This window comes from Macaca mulatta, chromosome 15 (genome assembly GCF_049350105.2).
Source record: "Macaca mulatta isolate MMU2019108-1 chromosome 15, T2T-MMU8v2.0, whole genome shotgun sequence".
Classification (NCBI taxonomy): domain Eukaryota; kingdom Metazoa; phylum Chordata; class Mammalia; order Primates; family Cercopithecidae; genus Macaca; species Macaca mulatta.
This window is the reverse complement of record NC_133420.1, coordinates 61,856,059-61,876,067: the sequence shown is the minus strand read 5'-3', so window position 1 is coordinate 61,876,067 and position 20,009 is coordinate 61,856,059. Positions and strand designations below refer to the sequence as shown.

The 20,009-nt window shown below is 47.9% G+C and overlaps 1 protein-coding gene across 3 annotated transcripts in view; it reads left to right on the top strand.

Annotated features, from left to right (window-relative positions):
• The window catches only part of FRMPD1 (FERM and PDZ domain containing 1), a 152,613-nt gene that overhangs the window by 126,948 nt on the left and 5,656 nt on the right, over positions 1-20,009 (top strand). For all 3 annotated transcript variants that reach the window (XM_077965680.1, XM_002800037.4, XM_028835049.2), the window contains exons 7-15: positions 2,222-2,317; positions 7,907-8,032; positions 9,161-9,280; positions 10,477-10,613; positions 11,644-11,770; positions 11,911-12,006; positions 14,048-14,230; positions 15,565-15,712; positions 18,860-19,666. In XM_077965680.1, the coding sequence (XP_077821806.1) occupies positions 2,222-2,317; positions 7,907-8,032; positions 9,161-9,280; positions 10,477-10,613; positions 11,644-11,770; positions 11,911-12,006; positions 14,048-14,230; positions 15,565-15,712; positions 18,860-19,666 (1,840 nt within the window). The remainder of the gene's footprint in view (positions 1-2,221; positions 2,318-7,906; positions 8,033-9,160; positions 9,281-10,476; positions 10,614-11,643; positions 11,771-11,910; positions 12,007-14,047; positions 14,231-15,564; positions 15,713-18,859; positions 19,667-20,009) is intronic.

Genomic DNA, 20,009 nt, shown 5'->3' with positions numbered 1-20,009 from the left:
AAAGAAAGTACTAAGGAAAAAATTTCCCACCTGGGACACCCCAAAATTCAGATTTCTAAAAACTCCAAGCCAGAGAAGTAAGATGGCAGCAGAGTAAGCGGTCTGAAATCCCTCATCCTGATGTAGTGTGAAATGGCACTGGAATATGAACATCTTCCTTTTTCTTCCGTAAAAATACTGTGTTTTTTTTTTTTAAAAAGTTATAGACCTGGGAGACAGAGGTTGCGGTGAACCGAGATGGTGCCACTGTACTCCAGCCTGGGCAACAGGGTGAGACTCTGTCACCAAAAAAAAAAAAAAAGTGATGACTGTGAATCTTGCTTAGAAGATATAAGCACCCGGCCGGGCGCGGTGGCTCAAGCCTGTAATCCCAGCACTTTGGGAGGCCGAGACGGGCGGATCACGAGGTCAGGAGATCGAGACCATCCTGGCTAACACGATGAAACCCCGTCTCTACTAAAAAATACAAAAAACTAGCCGGGCGCGGTGGTGGGCGCCTGTAGTCCCAGCTACTCGGGAGGCTGAGGCAGGAGAATGGCGTAAACCTGGGAGGCGGAGCTTGCAGTGAGCTGAGATCCGGCCACTGCACTCCAGCCTGGGCGACAGAGCGAGACTCCGTCTCAAAAAAAAAAAAAAAAAAAAAAAAAGAAGATATAAGCACCTTTATATTTAGAAGATTCAATAGTCTCATCTGAAAAAACTGGCAGTTTATTTGTTTGTTTGTTTGTTTAAGATGGAGTTTTGCTCTTGTCGCTCAGGCTGGAGTGCAGTGGTGTGATCTTGGCTCACTGCAACCTCCGCCTTCCGGGTTCAAGCAATTCTTCTGCCTCAGCCTCCAGAGTAGCTGGGACTACGGGCGCCTGCCACCACGTCCAGCTAATTTTTGTATTTTTAGTAGAGATGAAGTTTCACCATATGTGGGCTTTATACCCAAACTCTTTATAGAGATGAGTACAGGGGGGCAATTCTAGCTCAGATCTTGGGAACTCTAAAATCTCTCTGTGCTTCTGGAGGACACCAGCCCCAAGGGCCCTTTGTATTTGCAACCAAACACTCCGAATTCACTTCTTAGGAGAACTGGGAGATTCTCCAAAACCCTCTCCTGCTCCATCCCAGGAGTTCTAGCTGGCATGGGGCCACCATACACAGACCAGTCCTGTGCCTTTTCCCCAAACAGCCCTACGAGAGTGGCAGAGCCCCTTAGGGGACCTCATGCATCAAGGGTGATAATTGGGGTGAATGTAGTGGAGAGCATCCCTCCGCCCTTTGGTGATATTTCATTACAGGGAATGCAGCAATAAAATGAGGGTAGGAGAGGCTTTCCTACCCTCCCCCTCCCACCCCAATCCTATAAAGTAGAGTCTAAGAATCTCTGAAAGGCCCATGTTGAACAGTGTACATGTTGGTCATCTGGCTTGCCAATTTGGATCCCATAAGGGTACAGCCAGCAGTAAAATGCGAACTGATGGTCATGAGACATTGCACAGGCTCGCACAGTGCTATCAGTATGCTCGTGGAAGGGCTCACTCTTCTCCACCATTTGTCATATCTAACAGTCCTCATGGGTATCCCTTGACAAAGCATACCTGTGCATTGGAGAAATTCCCAAGTGCCAAGAAGGAACCTCTGACATGGTGAGGAGGTTAGGGAGGATCCTACTCTCGAAACCAGGCAGGTCCAGACAGTCAAGGATTTGTCATACCCAGGGGCAGGAAAGCTGTGACTGGGATACAACAGGCCAGGCACGGTGGCTCAAGCCTGTAATCCCAGTGTTTTGGAAGGCCAAGTCAGGCAGATCACTTGAGGCCAGGAGTTCAAGACCAGCTGGCCAACATGGAGAAACCCTGTCTCTACTAAAAATACAAAAATTAGGCTGGCACAGTGGCTTAGGCCTGTAATCCCAGCACTTTGGGAGGCTGAGGCAGGTGGATCACCTGAGGTCAGGAGTTCAAGACCAGCCTGGCCAACATGGTGAAATCCCATCTCTACTAAAAAACAAAAAAAAACCAAAAAAAACAAAAATTAGCTGGGCATGGTGGTGTGCACCTGTAGTCTCAGCTACTCGGGAGGCTGAGACAGGAGATTTGCTTGAACCCGGGAGGTGGAAGTTGGAGTGAGCCAAGATCACACCACTGCACTCCAGCCTGGGTGACAGATCAGACCCTGTCTCCACAAGGAATAAAAAAAGACAGGGATACAACAATTCTCTTGTGTTTTCCAGGGTAATTCTCTGCTGTGCATGCCCAACGTGCTCAAGCTATACTTGGAGAATGGACAGACCAAAGCTTTCAAGTTTGAGGCAAACACAACCGTGAAGGTATTAAGAATAAACTTGAACTTCTTTTCCCAAGAGAATGTCTGGCTGCTAGGACCCTCAGGCATCTTGCCCCGCATCTGTCTTGGTGATCTCACAAACACCATGGTCTGAGACCCTGTAATAATAAGCCAAGTACCATGTTATCTCATTTAGTTGCACAACCACCCAGAAAGATGGTATTTTTACCACCATCTTAACTGAGTGGGGGTTAGGGGGTGGGAATCAGGACTTACAGAGATGAAGTGACTTGCCCAAAGGTCAGATTAGAACTCCTAAGCCTTCACCCATAACCCCCAGACTTCCCTGCCATTTGTCTGTGACTCTACCTGCTACCCCAAACACTAGAGCAGCCAAAAACCCAGGTGAGATGTCAGGAAAGGCCCAGGCGCTACCTATTCTGTTCTTTGTTAAAATCAATTGAACTTATACTTCACAAGTTTCCCCATATGAGATGGTCTGAGAGGGGTTGCTGAGCTTAGTCAAAGGTGGTCTCTGTCTTCAGGAGCTTGCAGTCTAGTTGAGGGAGGGTGGACATTCAGGGAATGCTCAGTTGTCCAAGGCAGGATGAAATAAAGGCCACGTGCAAGGGGAAGAGTACCATCTGTTCCAGCCTGTCCGGACATCAGACAAGGCTTGGAAAAGAAGCTGGACCTGTGCTGAGCTTTGGAGGACAACTGAGATTTCAACAAGGGCTGGTAGGGACAGGGCAGTTGAGGGTAGGGTACGTGTCAATCAGAGAGTCACGTGAACTAACACAGCCAGAAAAATGGGAATTGCCCAGGAGATAGCAAACCATTCAGCAGGACTGGGGCACAGGCTGTTTTCTTGTGGAAGGAGTGGCTGTGGAGGGCCTCAAATGCCAGGCAACAACAGAGCTTGAGTTTTATCCATAGATAATAATGTATGGTGCTAACAGTTCTTAAACAAGGGAGTAAATAGTGTTAGAGTGAGGCTGCAGTGAAGAAGCAAAGTTGTTCAAACATTAAAAACCATGTAAGAGGAAACATTGAGCCCAGCTCTTCTGGTACAAGCGGGAGAGCAGGTTCAGGAGGGCCATGCATCTATAGGTGACAAACAGTAGCCAAGACACATGCACACACATACATCTGCACAGTACATTCACACACGCATATGCATGCACACATATGTACAATGTACATACACCTGCATGCACACATCTAGTGTTTCTCTCTGGCACCTTCATTTGGCAATTCTTACAGCTGCTCCAAATGCTCTGTTCTATTTCTTCCTAAATGTGACTTAGAAGAAGCTGGAGAAGGGCTTTCTGAACCTGGGGAACTCCAAGTCCAGAGGAGGAAGGCAAGGGAGGAATAGATTTTAAGTGTTTACTACATGCCAGGCACTCTTCCTGGGCACTTTCTTGTGTACGCTCTCATTTAATGCCCTAGCAACCTTGTGAAGTAACTAGTGTTATCCCCACTTTGCAGGTGAGAAAACAGGCCCAAGAGGTCCAAAAATTGTCAAGGTCAGCTAGCTCATAACTGGCTTCAAACTTGTTCTGTTTTTGAACCCTGTGCTGGATCTTGTCACTCTGCCATTCTGCAGAAAAGGGAAGCTCTGCAAATGGATTAGACAAGAGTTCTACTTTCATCATCTTTGATCAAAGTGGATTGGAATAGAAGGGTTGATTTTTTTAAAGCAAGTCCCCCTTTGGTGGCCAAAAGGACTTTGAGGTAATTTACAATAAAGGCTCACGTTACAGGGGAATTAAACTTAAGATGATAGAGAGTTGGGGAAATGAACAAGGACTTAGCCAGTATAATACTGGTTAATCTTATTTATCTGTAGTAGCCAAATTTTTTAAAGCAAAGCCTTTATCCACACAGAGAGAGGTGGATAAAAATAAATCTTATGAGTGAAAAAAGGAAAAATTACTGTCAGCTCATCAGTGACTTATCTTCCCCTTTCCCTTACTAAGGGAAGAAAAGTTCTTGTATTAGAAAATCCTTTTTCTCTAGGCCGGGCGCGGTGGCTCAAGCCTGTAATCCCAGTACTTTGGGAGGCCGAGGCGGGTGGATCACGAAGTCAGGAGATCGAGACCATCCTGGCTAACATGGTGAAACCCCGTCTCTACTAAAAATACAAAAAACTAGCCGGGCGTGGTGGCGGGTGCCTGTAGTCCCAGCTACTCGGAGGCTGAGGCAGGAGAATGGCGTAAACCCGGGAGGCGGAGCTTGCAGTGAGCCGAGATCGCGCCACTGCACTCCAGCCTGGGTGACACAGCGAGATTCCGTCTCAAAAAAAAAAAAAAAAAAGAAAATCCTTTTTCTCTAAATCAAGAAAAAGAATATGTCATTTGACTCAGTAAAAACTTATTAACACTTTTTATGTGCCAGGCATTTCTGTATCACCAACAACTTGGCAACAGATTACCCAGGGGCCAGGTGCAGTGGCTCATGCCCGTAATCCCAGCACTTTGGGAAGCCAAGGTGGGCAGATCACCTGAGGTCAGGAGTTTGAGACCATCCTGGCCAACATGGTGAAACCCCATCTCTACCGATAATACAAAAACTAGCCAGGCGTGGTGGGTGCAAACCTGTAGTCCCAGCTACTTGGGAGGCTGAGGCAGGAGAATTGCTTGAACCTGTGCTGCTGCACTACAGCCTGGGCGATGAGAGCGAAACTGCATCTCAAAAAAATAAATAAAATAAACAAATAAATAAATAAATTACCCAGGGTTATACTCTTAGGAAGCCTGAAGTCTTGGGGTGGGGGTAGGGTGAGGAGATGAGACTTGGGGACAAATCCCAGTGAAATGAGGTACAGTGTGCTTAAGACCGTGAAAGCAGGACAGAAGCCATGTGGTGCAGGCTCAGGGGAGAGCAAGCTTCCAGCTGGGTGGCAAGTAAAGGCCTCTGGGGGAATGGAGTGGTAGCCTGCATGGCAGATGTAGAGAGATAGATTGGCTTTTGACTGGAGTGGGCCAGGAGTGATGTGTGAAGGCAACATCCAGGCATGAGGAACAGCACCAACAAAGATCCAGAAATGGGCAGGTTTGACAAGTGCGTGGCTCCTGTGGGTAGAGCGCATTGGGATAAGCAGCCGAAGATAAAGTGGGAGAAGTGGGTTGACAACTGATACCTTGAGAGTCTTGGATATTAAACTAAGGAGTTTGGATTTTGGCCAGTGAGCCATCAAGAGCCACTGAATGTTCTTGAGCAAGGGAGAGCATGCCCAGTACAAGGCTTAGACAAATTCCTCTAGATCAAGAGTCAGCAAACCTTCTGTAAAGGGCCAGATAGTGAATATTTTAGGTTTTGCAAGCCACAGGGTCTCTGTCATAGTTATTCAACTCTGCCATTGTAGCAAATGCGCATGGCTATATTCCCATAAGACCTTAATTACAAAAACAGGCAGTGGGCTGGATTTGCTCCACAGGTTACATTTACCAACGTTTGCTCTACATGCAAGGGTGGCAGGAGGGTTCACAGGACATCCCTGTACAAAGCCAGGAGAAATGCATGAGCGCAAGCCAAGGTAGACATGGGAGAATGGAGAAGGGACAGAGTCAAGAGACAGGCTTTCCACTGGAGCCAGCACAATGCCAGGCACACAGGCAGCACTGAATTAATGGTGTGGAGCTGCAGAAGCAAATGGACCCTTTGAGACTAGTCACTGGGTAGTTATGGGGGTGAGGAACGAGTGGAGAGAGGGTTCCGAATCAGGAGTCATGAGGAGGGAGTAGCACCTCATGGTGTGAGACTTACTACATTTGAGGTTCTGGCAGGACATTTGTGATTGTTGTTTACTCACCAAGTGAAAGTTTGTGTGCATCTACTATGTGCCAAGCATGGGATATACTGCATAATGGAGCACAGCACAGGCAAGGCCCACATCCTCAGAGAGTTTACCATCTAGTGAAGTGAAAGACAATAAGCAAGAAAACAGAGATTAGCAGTTGGCATGCGTTGAATACATATCATCTGCTAGGTGCTGTCCTAAGTGCCTTCTAAGGGGAAATCAATTCAATGTACACAACAACCCTATGAGATAGGTGTTAATATTATTCCCATTCTACAGGTGAAAACACTGAGGCATAGAGAGAAGAAGCAATTACAGCTAGGAATTGGGAGTGGAGGTCTAGAACCCATTCACTTAACTTTACAATGGCTGTTAATTGAAGAAAATAATATTAAATAATGGTGAGGGAAATAAACAGGACACTGGGACAGAGAATAATAGGGATGATTACATTTATGTATGCTGGCCAGAGAAGGCCTCTCTAAGAGGCGACATTTGAGCTGAAACTCGAAGGAAGAGAAAGAAACAGACCTGGAAAGAGTAATGGGGAAAGTATACTGGGCAGAGGGAACAGCGTGTGTGAATGCTTCGAGGCAGCAAAGACCTTGTGGTCACAGAGGGCTTCTCTAGTGAGCAAGAAGAGTGGCGTGGCAACCAGAATGCCTCAGCGCAGCATTCACGACCATTCCGTCCTGTCAGCCACTCTCGGAAGTCGGAAGTAGGCATTATTGTCCTCTATTTGGAGAGGAAGCGACTGAGGTTCAGAAGTGTCCCTCAGTTGTGGCCGAATGTGGTGGCTCATGCCTGTAATCCCAGCACTTTGGGAGGCTGAGACTGGCAGATCACCTGAGGTCGGGAGTTTGAGACCAGTCTGGTCAACATGGTGAAACTGCATCTCTACAAAAAATACAAAAAATTAGCTGGGCATGGTGGCACACGCCTGTAATCCCAGCTACTTGGGTGGCTGAGGCACGAGAATCGCTTGAACCCAGGAGGTGGCAGTTGCAGTGAGCCAAGATTGCGCCATTGCACGCCAGCCTGGGCAACAGAGTGAGATTCCGTCTCAAAAAAAAAAAAAAGTTGTTTCCCTCAGTTGCATAGTGAGTGTGTGGTGGGATTTTGTCTAGTAAGCAGTCAAAGATACAGACTGGGAGCCTGGCCAATGTGGCAAAACCCTGTCTCTACTAAAAATACAAAAAAATTAGTTGGGTGTGGTGGTGCACGCCTGTAATTCCAGCTCTTTTGGAGGCTGAGGCAGGCAGATCACTTGAGGTCAGGAGTTCAAGACCAGCCTGGCCAACATGCCAAAACCCTGTCTCTATTAAAAATACAAATACAAAAATGAGCCGGTTATGGTGGCATGTGCCTGTAATCCCAGCTACTCGAGAGGCTGAAGCAGGCGAATTGCTTGAACCCAGGAGGCAAGGGTGGTAGTGAGCCAAGATCATGCCTCTGCACTCCAGCTTGGGTGACAGCCTGAAGACTCTCTCAAAAAAATAAAAAAATAAAAAGAGAGACTGGGAACTCCAGAGGGAGAATAAGTCTAGAGACATAGGAGAGAGGCAGAAGCCTCCACTGGATAGACTCAGCCTTCCAAGTAAAGCAAGACAGGGTGGCTGTATGGATGGTGATGGAGCTTGAGGAGAGGGGAGCTGTGGCTGCAGGGCTGTAAGGGGCCTGATGAGGGGGACCAGAGCCCTGCCTAAGTCAGCATTGGGCCTGTCAGTGCAGGCTTTTCTCTCCCTAGCTGCACTAAGGAATGGCAGGAAGGCTAGGGAAGTCCTCCCTGTTCCCTGAGTAACCCCTCCACCTCTCTGTGCCTGCTAGGACATCATCCTCACTGTGAAGGAGAAGCTGTCCATCCGAAGTATCGAGTACTTTGCACTGGCCCTGGAAGAGCAGTACAGCATCTCCCGGCTGCACCTGCTACACGAAGAGGAACTCATCCAGCAGGTAGGGAGGACTGACCGCCTGTTCCTGGGAGGCATGGGCTGGGCTGGCTGCACGCCTCAACCAGAACCTCTGGGGACAGGGCTCAGCACATCTGCAGGTTTGATGCACTTTCTCTTGCCCCAGAAGGCACAGAGCTCACTCAGCCTGGGGGTTATGGGACAAGCCTGATTTTCATCTGCTAGTATGAGGTAGGCAGGACACAGATTTAAGGTCCTCTCCATTTTGCAGATGTGGAGACAAAGGCTTAGAGAGGGAAGGTGATTTTCTCAAGGTAACATAGCTGATAGAACCCTGATCTTTTGCTTCTAGCTCTGATGATCTTCCCTTGCACTTGCTGCCTTTGAGCCATTAGGGAAGCATTTGTGGCTGTGTCTAAGCCCTTCTTGTGGGACTTACCCCCTGATATGGTTCCTGATGGCAAAATAGAGTAAACATAGCCAAACAGTCTATACCACTCAATCTCCCAACCATTCAATAATATGTTGTACCAACTTTTTAAAGCTAAACACAGGTTAGTTCAACAAATCTTTCTGAGTCTGTTACAAAGATGAGGAGGATTTTAACAGTTGGAAATGAGTAAGACATAACCTCATAAAAGCCACCCTGAACATTCCTCTTTGCAGATGAATTCTTACCCAATGCACTCACCGATTAGAAAGTTTACTGCTTGTAGACTTTTTAATTACTTCTATTCCATTTGCATTGGGAAAGAAAATCAAATTAAATTCCTAAGATAGTTTAAGTGAAATAATGTAAGTCGTAGAATGGTATATATACTATATTATTATTTGTGGAAGATAAAAGAATAGACTTATACTGAAGTAAAAATATACATAAACTGTCTCTGGAAGGGGCACACAAGAAACTGAAAGCAGGAGTTTCCTCTGGAAAAGGAAACTGGAAGATGGGTGAGTGGGAAATGCTGCCCTTTTGAACCTTTTACCTTTTGTACCCATGAAAAAGAAAGTCAAATTAGGAGCAAAAGTCTATGGCTGTCTTGGGAAGCACTAGAATTGAAATCTCTGGGGACTGTCTTTCACTGTCTGTGTTTTATAGAGTAGTTTTGTGGAATGACTGCAAGGACAAAGGCAGTTAGGAGATTAATAATCTCTCCCTTACCCATCGCAGGTGGTAGAAAGGGAGGAGTCACATGACTACCGCTGCCTCTTCAGGGTCTGTTTTGTTCCCAAGGACCCCCTGGACCTCCTGAAAGAAGACCCCGTGGCCTTTGAATACCTCTATCTGCAGGTGACTGGGTCTGTGCTTCCTAAAATAACAGTGGTTGTTCTCAGAGATGGCGCACTGGGTGATTTTGAACGTGAGCTCGAGGCCATTAAACAACTCCCTGGTAGGGATTATCTTTATCTGAAGGAGAATGGGCCTGATCATCGCTCAGAATTGCCTTTTCCATCACTAAGTTGCTGTTTTAGCAGATGTGTAATATCAGAATGAAATTCAGGCTCAGTCCCCAATGTAGATGATACATTTTGTAATACCATTTTAGGATCTTTAGAATTACAGTTTTTATTGCTAAAAGGGGCCTTAGTGCTTCAAAACCTCATTTTAGAATGATGACACTGGTCTTGGGAAGGTCATGTGATTTGTCTGGGTCACCCACTTAGTGGCAGAGCCAAAACCTAGTTCTTGATCTGGGGCCTGGTGCTCCTCCTATTCTACCTCCTTAGATGAGAGTTATTATGTCATTTTTATTCTGATGAAAAATAATCATTTGGAGCCAGGTGCGGTGGCTCATGCCTGTAATGTCAGCACTTTAGGAGGCCAAGGCAGGTGGACCACTTGAGGTCAGGAGTTTGAGAACAGCCTCACCAAACAGTGAAACCCCATCTCTACTGATAATACAAAAAATTAGCCAGGCATGGTGGCGCACACCTATAGTTCCAGGTGCTTGAGAGGCTGCGGTGGGAGAATCACTTGAACCTGGGAGGTGGTGGTTGCAGTGAGCCAAGATCATGCCATTGCACTCCAGCCTGGGTGACAGAGCGAGATTCTGTCTCCAAAAAAGAAAAAAGAAAAAGAATCATTTGGCAGATATCAGTATTTTACAGATGAGATAACTCAGACTAGGTGGATTGGACTGCCCCAAGTCTTACAGAAATGGTGGCAGAAAATAATAATAATAATAGCAATAACAATGCCATCAATATTTTGTATTTGTATAACACTGTGTGCCTTGTACCTGCTTTCATATACGTTATCTAATTTAAGTCTCACAGAAACCACGTAAGGTAGATTTTACTATCCTCATTTACCAGACATCAAATGCTCAGAGAGTCTTGGCAACTTAACCAAGGTCACACAGCAAAGAACTGTGAGAGCCAGCTCTCAAAGCGGAGCTCCTGGTCCTGCTGCCTTTCACCTGAGAAAACGAGGGTACACAATACGTCTGCTTTTGTTTCCCATCTGCTCTATTTAATCTCTTCTAGAGCTGCAGTGATGTGCTCCAGGAGCGCTTTGCTGTAGAAATGAAATGTAGCTCTGCACTCCGACTCGCGGCTCTGCACATCCAGGAGCGGATCTACGCCTGTGCCCAGCCACAGAAGATCTCTTTAAAGTATATAGAGTGAGTGGCAGGGGATGGCAGCTGCATTGCATTTATAACTTGCTGGCCCCTGGCCAGGAGGGCCAGATGCCACAGAAAGCTGATAGTCACCCACCTACCCATGTATCTGTCTGTTGTCTTTTCATCCATTTCCCTCTGCACCCTTTCTAATCCGACCTGGCTCCCCCAGATGTCTGAACCTGGCTGCTCTCTCTGGGACAGAAGCCAACTCCAGATGGAACGACACAGGATCCCCTTGTAAATTCCCAGTTCCCGGGAAGATGTTTTGGGAAATCAGTTGCCAGCATCAGTGTTAAGCTCTTCTAGGGGTGGGAATGCCTTGGAAATTAATTTTTCCCATGGATATGAACCAGTTCCTATTGCATTATGTCTCCACTAGGGCAGTTTCAAGTCCTACAATTTCAGCACCTTCTGATTCCTAGCTTAGAATTGTTCTGGACAGCATCACTCAGGTTTGCTAAGCCCCTCCCCAGATCTCAGCTCTGTCCTGCCTGAGCATCAGAATCAGATGGGGAATCATATTTTAAAAAATACAGCAGATCCTTGGCCCTGTCCCTGATGTACTGAGTCCAATCTCTAGCAGCAGGGCCTGAGCTTCGGTAGTTTTAGCAAGTTTCTGGGGGATTCTGAGGCTGCTAGGCTGGCACCATGCTGAAGCTTGGCCTGAGGGATTCACAGGAGCTATGCGTTGCCCCATGAGAGTGTCTTGTACATATGCTGTCATTATTTGCCACGTATTTTGTAGTGAAAAAGATTCAGAACCCCTGCTCTGATTGATAGAATGTCACACCATGTCAAGAGTGATGAGCTCCCAGAATGATCAGTGGGGTTTAATTCCTGAGTGCCTGTAGGGATTTTTGTGGAGAGTGTGTGTATGTGTGTGTGAGAGAGAAAAAGAGAGGAGGAGAAAGTGGCTCATAATTGCTGTATTATGGGAATACTAAGTACTGAATCAAATGTAATTATGCTCTTCATTAGAGCCAAGTACCCTGTAGAAATGGGCCTCCTTGTCTCCAATGTCTCATGGCAGGAAAGACTGGGGAATAGAGAACTTTATATCTCCAACTTTACTCCGAAACATGAAAGGCAAAGACATCAAGAAAGCCATTAGCTTCCACATGAAGAGGAACCAGAATTTGCTGGAACCCCGACAGAAGGTAATGAAGGTGCCTCCGCCGACCCACCCAGCAGTCTGCTGTGAAACCTTAGGGAAAGCATTTTCAGCATCGCCTGGATTTTAGACCAATGAATAACTCTGACTTCAAGTTTTTGTTTTTGTTTTTGTTTTCTATTTAAGCAACTTATTTCTGCTGCCCAGCTACGTTTAAATTATCTACAGATCCTCGGAGAACTCAAGACATATGGTGGAAGAATCTTTAATGCTACTTTAATGGTATGTATTAAAGAACTGTGAAATGCTACTCACATAAGGGACCTTAGAGATCCTCTGAAAATCAATGTATATTTTAGCCTAAAATTCCTGAGGACTCTGTCATGTACTAGAATTTGTTTGGGAAACTAAATAGTATACCACTGGAAAATATTTATCACGCCCTTGCTTGGTGCTACCCCTGTGATAGATGCTAGGGGAAGCAGGGCTGAATAAGAGGTGATTTCCATCCTTGAAGGATGAAACAAGCTACCCAACAAAATGAAGCAAAGCCATGAGACAGGTTCCGGCCTATTGCTGTGGAGTTTGGAGACAGAAGGTAGCACTACTTGCTTCAGTAGAGTATAGGAAGGAGAAGGGGTTAAGGAAAGAGGCAAGAGGAAGGCTGAATTTGGCCAGACTTCAGTAGAGAGGAAAAGGCCTTCTGGGTCAGAAGGGGATGGTAAGCAGTTCACGCTGGAGCTTTGGGTATACGAAGGTGAAGAGGAAAACTGGAAATCATGAAAGAAAAATAAGAGTGTTTGACTGCCAAGCTGAGTCAGTGATTGTTCAGAAGAAGGGAGGAATGAGGGGTGGGCCTGAGAAGGAAGAAGAGAAGCAGAAAAGCCCTGGGCTCTCTTCCCATTCTCCTGCTGCTTCTTTTCTCAGCCTAGGCCTAGAGCATGTGCTTCTCGGCAGTCAGTGTCTCGGGAGTGTGGTTTCAGAGAGCTTTCCTCCAGCACTGTCAGCCCCAGGACCCTGCCGCACAAAACCAACTTACCAATTAGAGTGGCGTTTAAAAAAAATATTAACCAAAGTCCTTTCAAAAGATTTGGTGTGCGTCTCAGTCATTTACAGTGATGGGCCAATGTAATCAGATTGCTAACCTAACAACGTGGATGGAAGAAGAGAATCAGTGTTTTGAAAGAAAGGAAGAGCATCAGCTAGTTAGGGGAAGGGGAGACGCAGATGGATTCTTTGTTTAAGTAGAAGACCCAAAAGGTGGAAAAGAGACTAGATCACAGAAAGGACAGTTTTGAAGGTACAAGAAAAACTTCCCAATTTTTCCAAGGACTAATTCTGCCCTCTCCCAGCTGTCCAGTTCCAGTCCCCAATCTCGCTTTACCTTTCTTGTCTAAGGAAAGAACTGGTAGTGGGAGAAGCAACCAGCGACATGGAACCGGTTCAGGGTGCTTGCCGGGCACTGCGGGTTACAAATAGAGATAAATACAGACTCTGTTATTGAGAAACTTAACATGGAAAATGAGACTTAATACAAATAATTAAAATAAGAAGTCATAAGTGTTCAGTGCTAGCAGAGAAGTAAGAGGAAGTGGCACAGGAACAACAGAGAGGAAAGGGATATTTCTGGCTTAAGGAGGCTGACATCAGGCAGATGCTTTCCATAGGCAGTAGGTTTTTTTTTTTTTTTTTTTTTTTGAGACGGAGTCTTGCTCTGTAGCCCGGGCTGGAGTGCAGTGGCCGGATCTCAGCTCACTGCAAGCTCCGCCTCCCGGGTTTACGCCATTCTCCTGCCTCAGCCTCCGGAGTAGCTGGGACTACAGGCGCCCGCCACCACGCCCGGCTAGTTTTTTGTATTTTTAGTAGAGACGGGGTTTCACGGTGTTAGCCAGGATGGTCTCAATCTCCTGACCTCGTGATCCGCCCGTCTCGGCCTCCCAAAGTGCTGGGATTACAGGCTTGAGCCACCGCGCCCGGCCAAGCAGTAGGTTTTGATGTAAGCTTTTAAAGAAGGATCAGGATTTAAATGGGAAAGGATGGCAGGGAAGGGATTCATAGAGCAGGAAGATAGGTACATAGCTGTGAAAATACAGATGTGTTTATGGCTGTGGCTCAGGGCTGTGTTGGAAAGAGTTTGGGGAGATAAATTTACACTTTGATTTAGCTCTTGATGGGGCTCCATCAGGCAATAGTCTGGAGGATTGGTGGTTAGGACCTAAAGCAGGAATCAAGGAGTTTGCAGCGAGAGGTATTATTGCTTACATGTGAAATGTATTTCCACTAGCTTGTGAATGGAAACTAATTCCCCTTCCACCCTCTGCAGTTACAGGATAGAGAATCCTACATTGCCCTTCTAGTTGGAGCCAAGTATGGGATTAGCCAAATTATCAATAGCAAACTCAACATCATGTCCACATTGGCAGAGTTTGCAAACATTAGCCGTGTAGAGCTAACAGAAGAGTCTGAGAAAGTGAGCGTGGTCAAAGTGTATCTTCAGGACGTCAAGGTAACACAACGGGGAGAGATTCTGAATTCAACTGCTGGAATCTGGGGCCAAATGGGGGCCAGGCTAGTTTATATGAATTTTAAATAATAATAAAGTCTAATGTCCAATATCTGCTTAAGAGGACGAATTGTCCGTCCTGTTCTATCAAAGGGAAAGTGGTAAATGGTACATTTTCCTGAAGAAGTCCTAAAAGGTTTTTTTATACAAACTGAGATGGACCATGTGCTTTCCTGTAGGGGTTAGAGACGTAGATGGAGAACACCAGAGGATTTTTTTTTTTTTTTGAGACAGAGTCTCGCTTTGTCGCTCAGACTGGAGTGCAGTGGCGCCATCTCGGCACACTGCAAGCTTCGCCTCCTGGGTTCACATCATTCTCCTGCCTCAGCCTCCCAATTAGCTGGGACTACAGGCATCCACCACCACGCCTGGCTAATTTTTTGCATTTTTTAGTAGAGACGGGGTTTCACTGTGTTAGCCAGGATGGTCTTGATCTCCTGACCTCGTGATCCACCTGCCTCGGCCTCCCAAAGTGCTGGGATTACAGGCGTGAGCCACCGCGCCCAGCCCACTAGAGGATTTTATCACATGCATGGGATCAGATTGCTGCCCAAAAGCTTTGAGTGGTGGGCATTAAAATGGGTAAATAGTGGGCCAGGTGTGGTGGCTCACGCTTGTAATCCCAGCTACTTGGGAGCCTGAGGCAGGAGAATCACTTAAACCCAGGAGGCAGAGGTTGCAGTGAGCAAAAGATTGCACCACTGCACTCCAGCCTAGGCAACAAGAGCGAAGCTCTGTCTAAAAAAAAAAAAAAAAGGTCACTAGTGCAGGATACCTCTTGAGCCTCTCTCGAAGGTCTTACTTTTATTCTGCCCTCCTTTGATTTAATCCCAACATACTCCAGAGTGGTGCTTTATTCTTCTTATCACCCTCTCCCTCATTCTCCACATGTTCTTGCTCCTTTTTCTTTTCTAAGTTTAGTCTTGCAAGGTCCCTCTTGCAGGAATGAACAGGGTGGGATAGGGCAGTTTGGATATGACACTGGGGTAGAGGATGAGGAGCCAGAAGACACTGTACAGATTGGGTGGGAAGGGCCCACTGTGTGTGTGTGTGAGTGTGTGCGTGCGTGCATGCATGTGCAATGGTGTCCGTGTATGAGTACATGCAGATCCTCATTTAAAGCCTTGCAGGTGAGGATATGGGGCACCAGGAGATCTATCGGTGGACCATGGCCGGATTTACTTGGAATCTCTCGTTGGTCCCACATGGCTTTGTTGTCAGTCTTCAGACTGTCCCTTGGTCCTTGATAAACATGAGATTTCTATTTGCTTTCCAAGGTGCTGACTTTGCTGCTGGAATCCAACAGTGCAAAAGACCTAGCCTGCCTGATTGCTGGGTACTACAGGCTGTTGGTTGACCCAGTTACCTCCATTTTCCTCTGGCCTGGAAACAAACAACAAGCGCACCGTGTATCCACAGAAGAAGGTGAGGCGCTGAGTCTTGCCCCAGTAAGGACAGGCCCCTTTCACTGGCCTTGTAGGTAAGGGCAGCCTGAAGGGAGGTGGTGAATTGAATTGAGCCGAGGCTTCAGCTCAAGTGGATGAGAGCTATTTCTCTGTTTATTTCCTAGTAAACAATTGATCTTTCATAAATACTAAACAAAGAAGCTTTCTTTGTATCTGAAATTTTCCTGAAACCAAGGAATGCTGTGGAAGAGCTCTAGTTCCCTGCAGTATTTCCTAAGATCGTCTCAGATCCACTGCATTTTATCATTATTTCTCAGCCAGGCGCAGTGGCTCACACCTGTAATCCCAGCACTTTGTGAAGCTGAGGCGGGTGGATCACCTGAGGCCAGGAGTTTGGGACCAGTCTGGCCAACATGGTGAAACCCCATCTCTACTAAAAACACAAAATTGGCCGGGTGCGGTGGCTCAAGCCTGTAATCCCAGCACTTTGGGAGGCCGAGACGGGTGGATCACGAGGTCAGAAGATCGAGACCATCCTGGTTAACACGGTGAAACCTCGTCTCTACTAAAAAAAATACAAAAAACTAGCCGGGCGAGGTGGCGGGCGCCTGTAGTCCCAGCTACTCGGGAGGCTGAGGCAGGAGAATGGCGTAAACCCGGGAGGCGGAGCTTGCAGTGAGCTGAGATCCGGCCACTGCACTCCAGCCTGGGCGACAGAGCGAGACTCCGTCTCAAAAAAAAAAACAAAACAAAAAAAAACAACACAAAATTAGCTGGGCATGGTGGCACACGCCTGTAATCCCAGCTACTTGGGAGGCTGAGGCAAGAGAATCACTTGAACCCAGGAGGTGGAGGTTGCAGTGAGCTGAGATCGTGACATTGCACTCCAGTCTGGGCAACAAGAGCAAAACTCCATCTCTCAAAAAAAAAAAAAAAATAGATTATCATTATTTCTCATCAAAAAGCGATGTCACTTATTTGTTCAGGAAGTAGATGACCTGGCTTCTCTTCCATACCTATGCACTCTTTTGCAATCTCTTGAAGTATAAAAGAACATCTCTGCAAGGCAGGTAAGACAGTTTCCCCCAGGCCAGCTCCCAGTTTCTGCCAGGCTTTTGCTTCAGCATCATTGATGCAGCATGTCCCCAGGGCTATGCTGATAAATGTTTAACAACTCCCTGCAGGGGGACAAAAAACAATTTGAAGGAATTGCCCAATTCCATGGTGTCAACACTCTCACCGTGGCTAATTTCAGGCTACCACCACATGATGTCACTGAATGTGGAGATGGGAAGAGGTGGTCAGTAGCACACCATTGCAGTGTTTCCTCTATATGGATAAAGTAGAAATCAGCTCAAGAGAATAGGTATTAATACAGTAAGTAAAACAGAAAGTGATGAGTTTGGAGTATCTGTTACCTTCGTTTTTATTTTTATTTTTATTTTTTAAGAGGCAGTCTCGCTCTGTCACTCAGGCTGGAGTGCAGTGGAGCAATCTTGGCTCACTGCAGCCTCCGCCTCCTGGGTTCAAGTGATTCTCCTGCCTCAGCCTCCCGAGTAGCTGAGATTACAGGCACATGCCACCATGCCCGGCTAATTTTTGTACGTTACTAGAGATGGGGTTTCACCATGCAGGTCAGGCTGGTCTCAAACTCCTGACCTCAAATGATCTGCCCACCTCGGCCTCCCAAAGTGCTGAGATTACAGGCGTGAGCCACCACACCGGCCTGTTACCTTTGTTGTTACACAATGTATTTATGAACAAAGGGTGACTCCTCAGAGTCTGCTCAGGGAGACAACACAGAGTGGGAACAGGGCTGTTGTGGAGGGGCTGGGGGGTGACTGCTGCTGCCTGTCAGAGAAAGTCCTCTAGAGGAAGAGGTATTAGAAGTAGATCTTGAAGAACATGCTGGAGTTAACCAGGCACAGAAAGGAAGACAGATCATTCAAGGCCGAGGGACCCTGGAGGAATGACCTGAGGAAAAGGCCATGACCTGAAAGAAGCTCTCCCTATGGGTGGCTGGAACATGGCAGGGAAGGCTGCTGTGGGGGACTGGGTGCCTGAGGAGGGGCTGGACCACATTGCCAGAGGGGAAAAGGGAGATGGTGAAAAGAGATAGGAGCCCCACCATGAGAAGGGCAGCTAGACTGCAGAGGAGACCTCAGGGCCGTTCTGTGAGGGAGACACTAGACTGAAGGGGAGGCATCAAGACCATCCTGTCGGGGGGACTAGACTATGGAGGAGGGTTCAAGGCCATCCCGGGAGAGGGGGAAGAGCCTGCAGAGGAGGCCTTAGGGCCATCCTTTGAGGGAAGGGAGGACTAGACTGTGCATGAGGCGCCACGGCCATCCTGTGAGAAGGGTAACAAGGCCATATTGTGAGAGTCTGTAACTGTTGTGGGGGCGGTCAGGCTCTTCCCCATGGGCAGGGCAGCCATCAGAAGGTGTAAGCAGGGTGTGATGAGGTCAGAGAGAAGTTTGAGAAAGATCATTCTGGAGGCTTACAGGAATAAAGAGATTGCAACCTGGCCTCAGTGCTCCCCACCCTCCTACCATTAATCCTTCCTGAGAACCTGCAGCTGGATAAGTTTTCAGTGTCCTACAAAGCCCGTAGCACCCATGGATCCAGAAGGCCAGGCTTTAGAATGGTGCCAGCCTAGCAGCCTCATACTCCCCATAAAATTGCTAAAAATATAGATTCTCAGGCCCCACTTCTAGAGATTTGACTCAGTACATCAGGGGTAGGGCCAAGGATCTGTTGTATTTTAAAAATATGATTCCCCATCTGACTTTGATGCCCAGACAGGACAGAACTGAGGTCTGGGGAGGGGCTTAGCAAACCTGGGCAGTGCTGCCCCTGCAAAGAGGAATCAAAGTAAATACCACATTTCCATGAACAGACAGTTCTTCTTGGAGGTGGGGATGGAGTTAATCCAGCCTCCTTTAGCTCAGAGAGATGTGGGACAGGCGGTCTGATACTGTGGGGAGAACATGGAAGGTGGAGTCCCTCAGATCCCGTGTTGGTCAGTATAGCACGGTCTTAGGCCAGCCACCCTCTGGCCCTCAGTTTTCTCATCTGGCAGGTTTGTGTGGGGGTCGGGGGGGCTAGAAGGACACACAGGCGGGAGAGTTCTGTTGTGTAACTGTTGGTGTACCTTGTGTTGCAGGCTATGAATCCAGGGCCTGCAGTGACTCAGAGGAGTCCTCTGAGGTGGACTGCGTACTCGAACCTCTCTCTGACAGGCGCCTGGTGAAGCTGGCACCCTGCAGATCACTCATAAAGGAGGAGCAGCCTCCTGGGAACAGCCCCACACCTGAGGTGGCTAGGAGGGGCCCCAGCACCTGCGGGGCCAGCAGCACCACAGACAGTGCCGAGTCTGAGGCGTCCGACTCAGCCAACACTGAGAGCCGCGGCTACAGGACCAGCGGCTCGAGCGAATCCATGGACGCTCTGGAAGAGGATGACTTAGATACCTGCTCCTCCATCAGGTCCGCTTTCTTCCACTTCGGCTCGCCAAGCCTCCCAGAGAGCATTGACTCTGACAGCCAGGAGGAGAGAAGCGGGATTGAAACCAGTGGCTTCCTCTGTCTCCTGGACCTGGCCCAGAGAGCCAACCCCCAGTGCCAGAAGACAGAGTTTTCCGAGAGTGCCGCTTTGGAGACATTTGGCTGGGCACCAGAACTGAGCACAGTCAGGCTGGACCCCAGGCTGTATGAAGGCAGCCGCGCCGACTACTATAGCCTGTGCTCCAGTGTCTCCCCGGCCAGCTACCTGAGTGACAGTTCCGACAGCACAGCTTCCCGGCAAGGGGGAGCCCCACCAGCCTGGGGTCAGCAGGGCTGGACTGAGGCCCAGCCTAGTTCCATGCTGGAATCCCTGGCCCTGCACCCACCACTGGCCTTTGAGGATGGCAGCTCAGATGAGGAATACTATGATGCGGCTGATAAGCTCACTCCCCCAGGCCCCCCCTCAGGTGAGCCCTCCCTTGCAGGTCTGCAGACACAGCAGGCAGCTCCTGAGTGCCTCCTGGGGGCCAAGGCCCGGGGCCAAGCTTGAGAGGAAGACACATGAGTGAAACAGGGTCCCTGTCCACTTCTGAGGAGGTAGATACAGATTCTGTGGATGAAATTTTAGGCATCGTGGCAGGGCTGCAAGGGAGGTTCAGAGAACTGTGGCAAGCAGAGATGGAAGGGATTCGTCCAACAGTGGGAATCAGGGAAGGCCTCCCAGAAGAGGGGGCAAATGGGCTGGGCCTTGTGGGAGGGACAGAATTTACACAAAAGAAAAGGGCTTGGCAGGAGTGCCGGGCAGAGCGA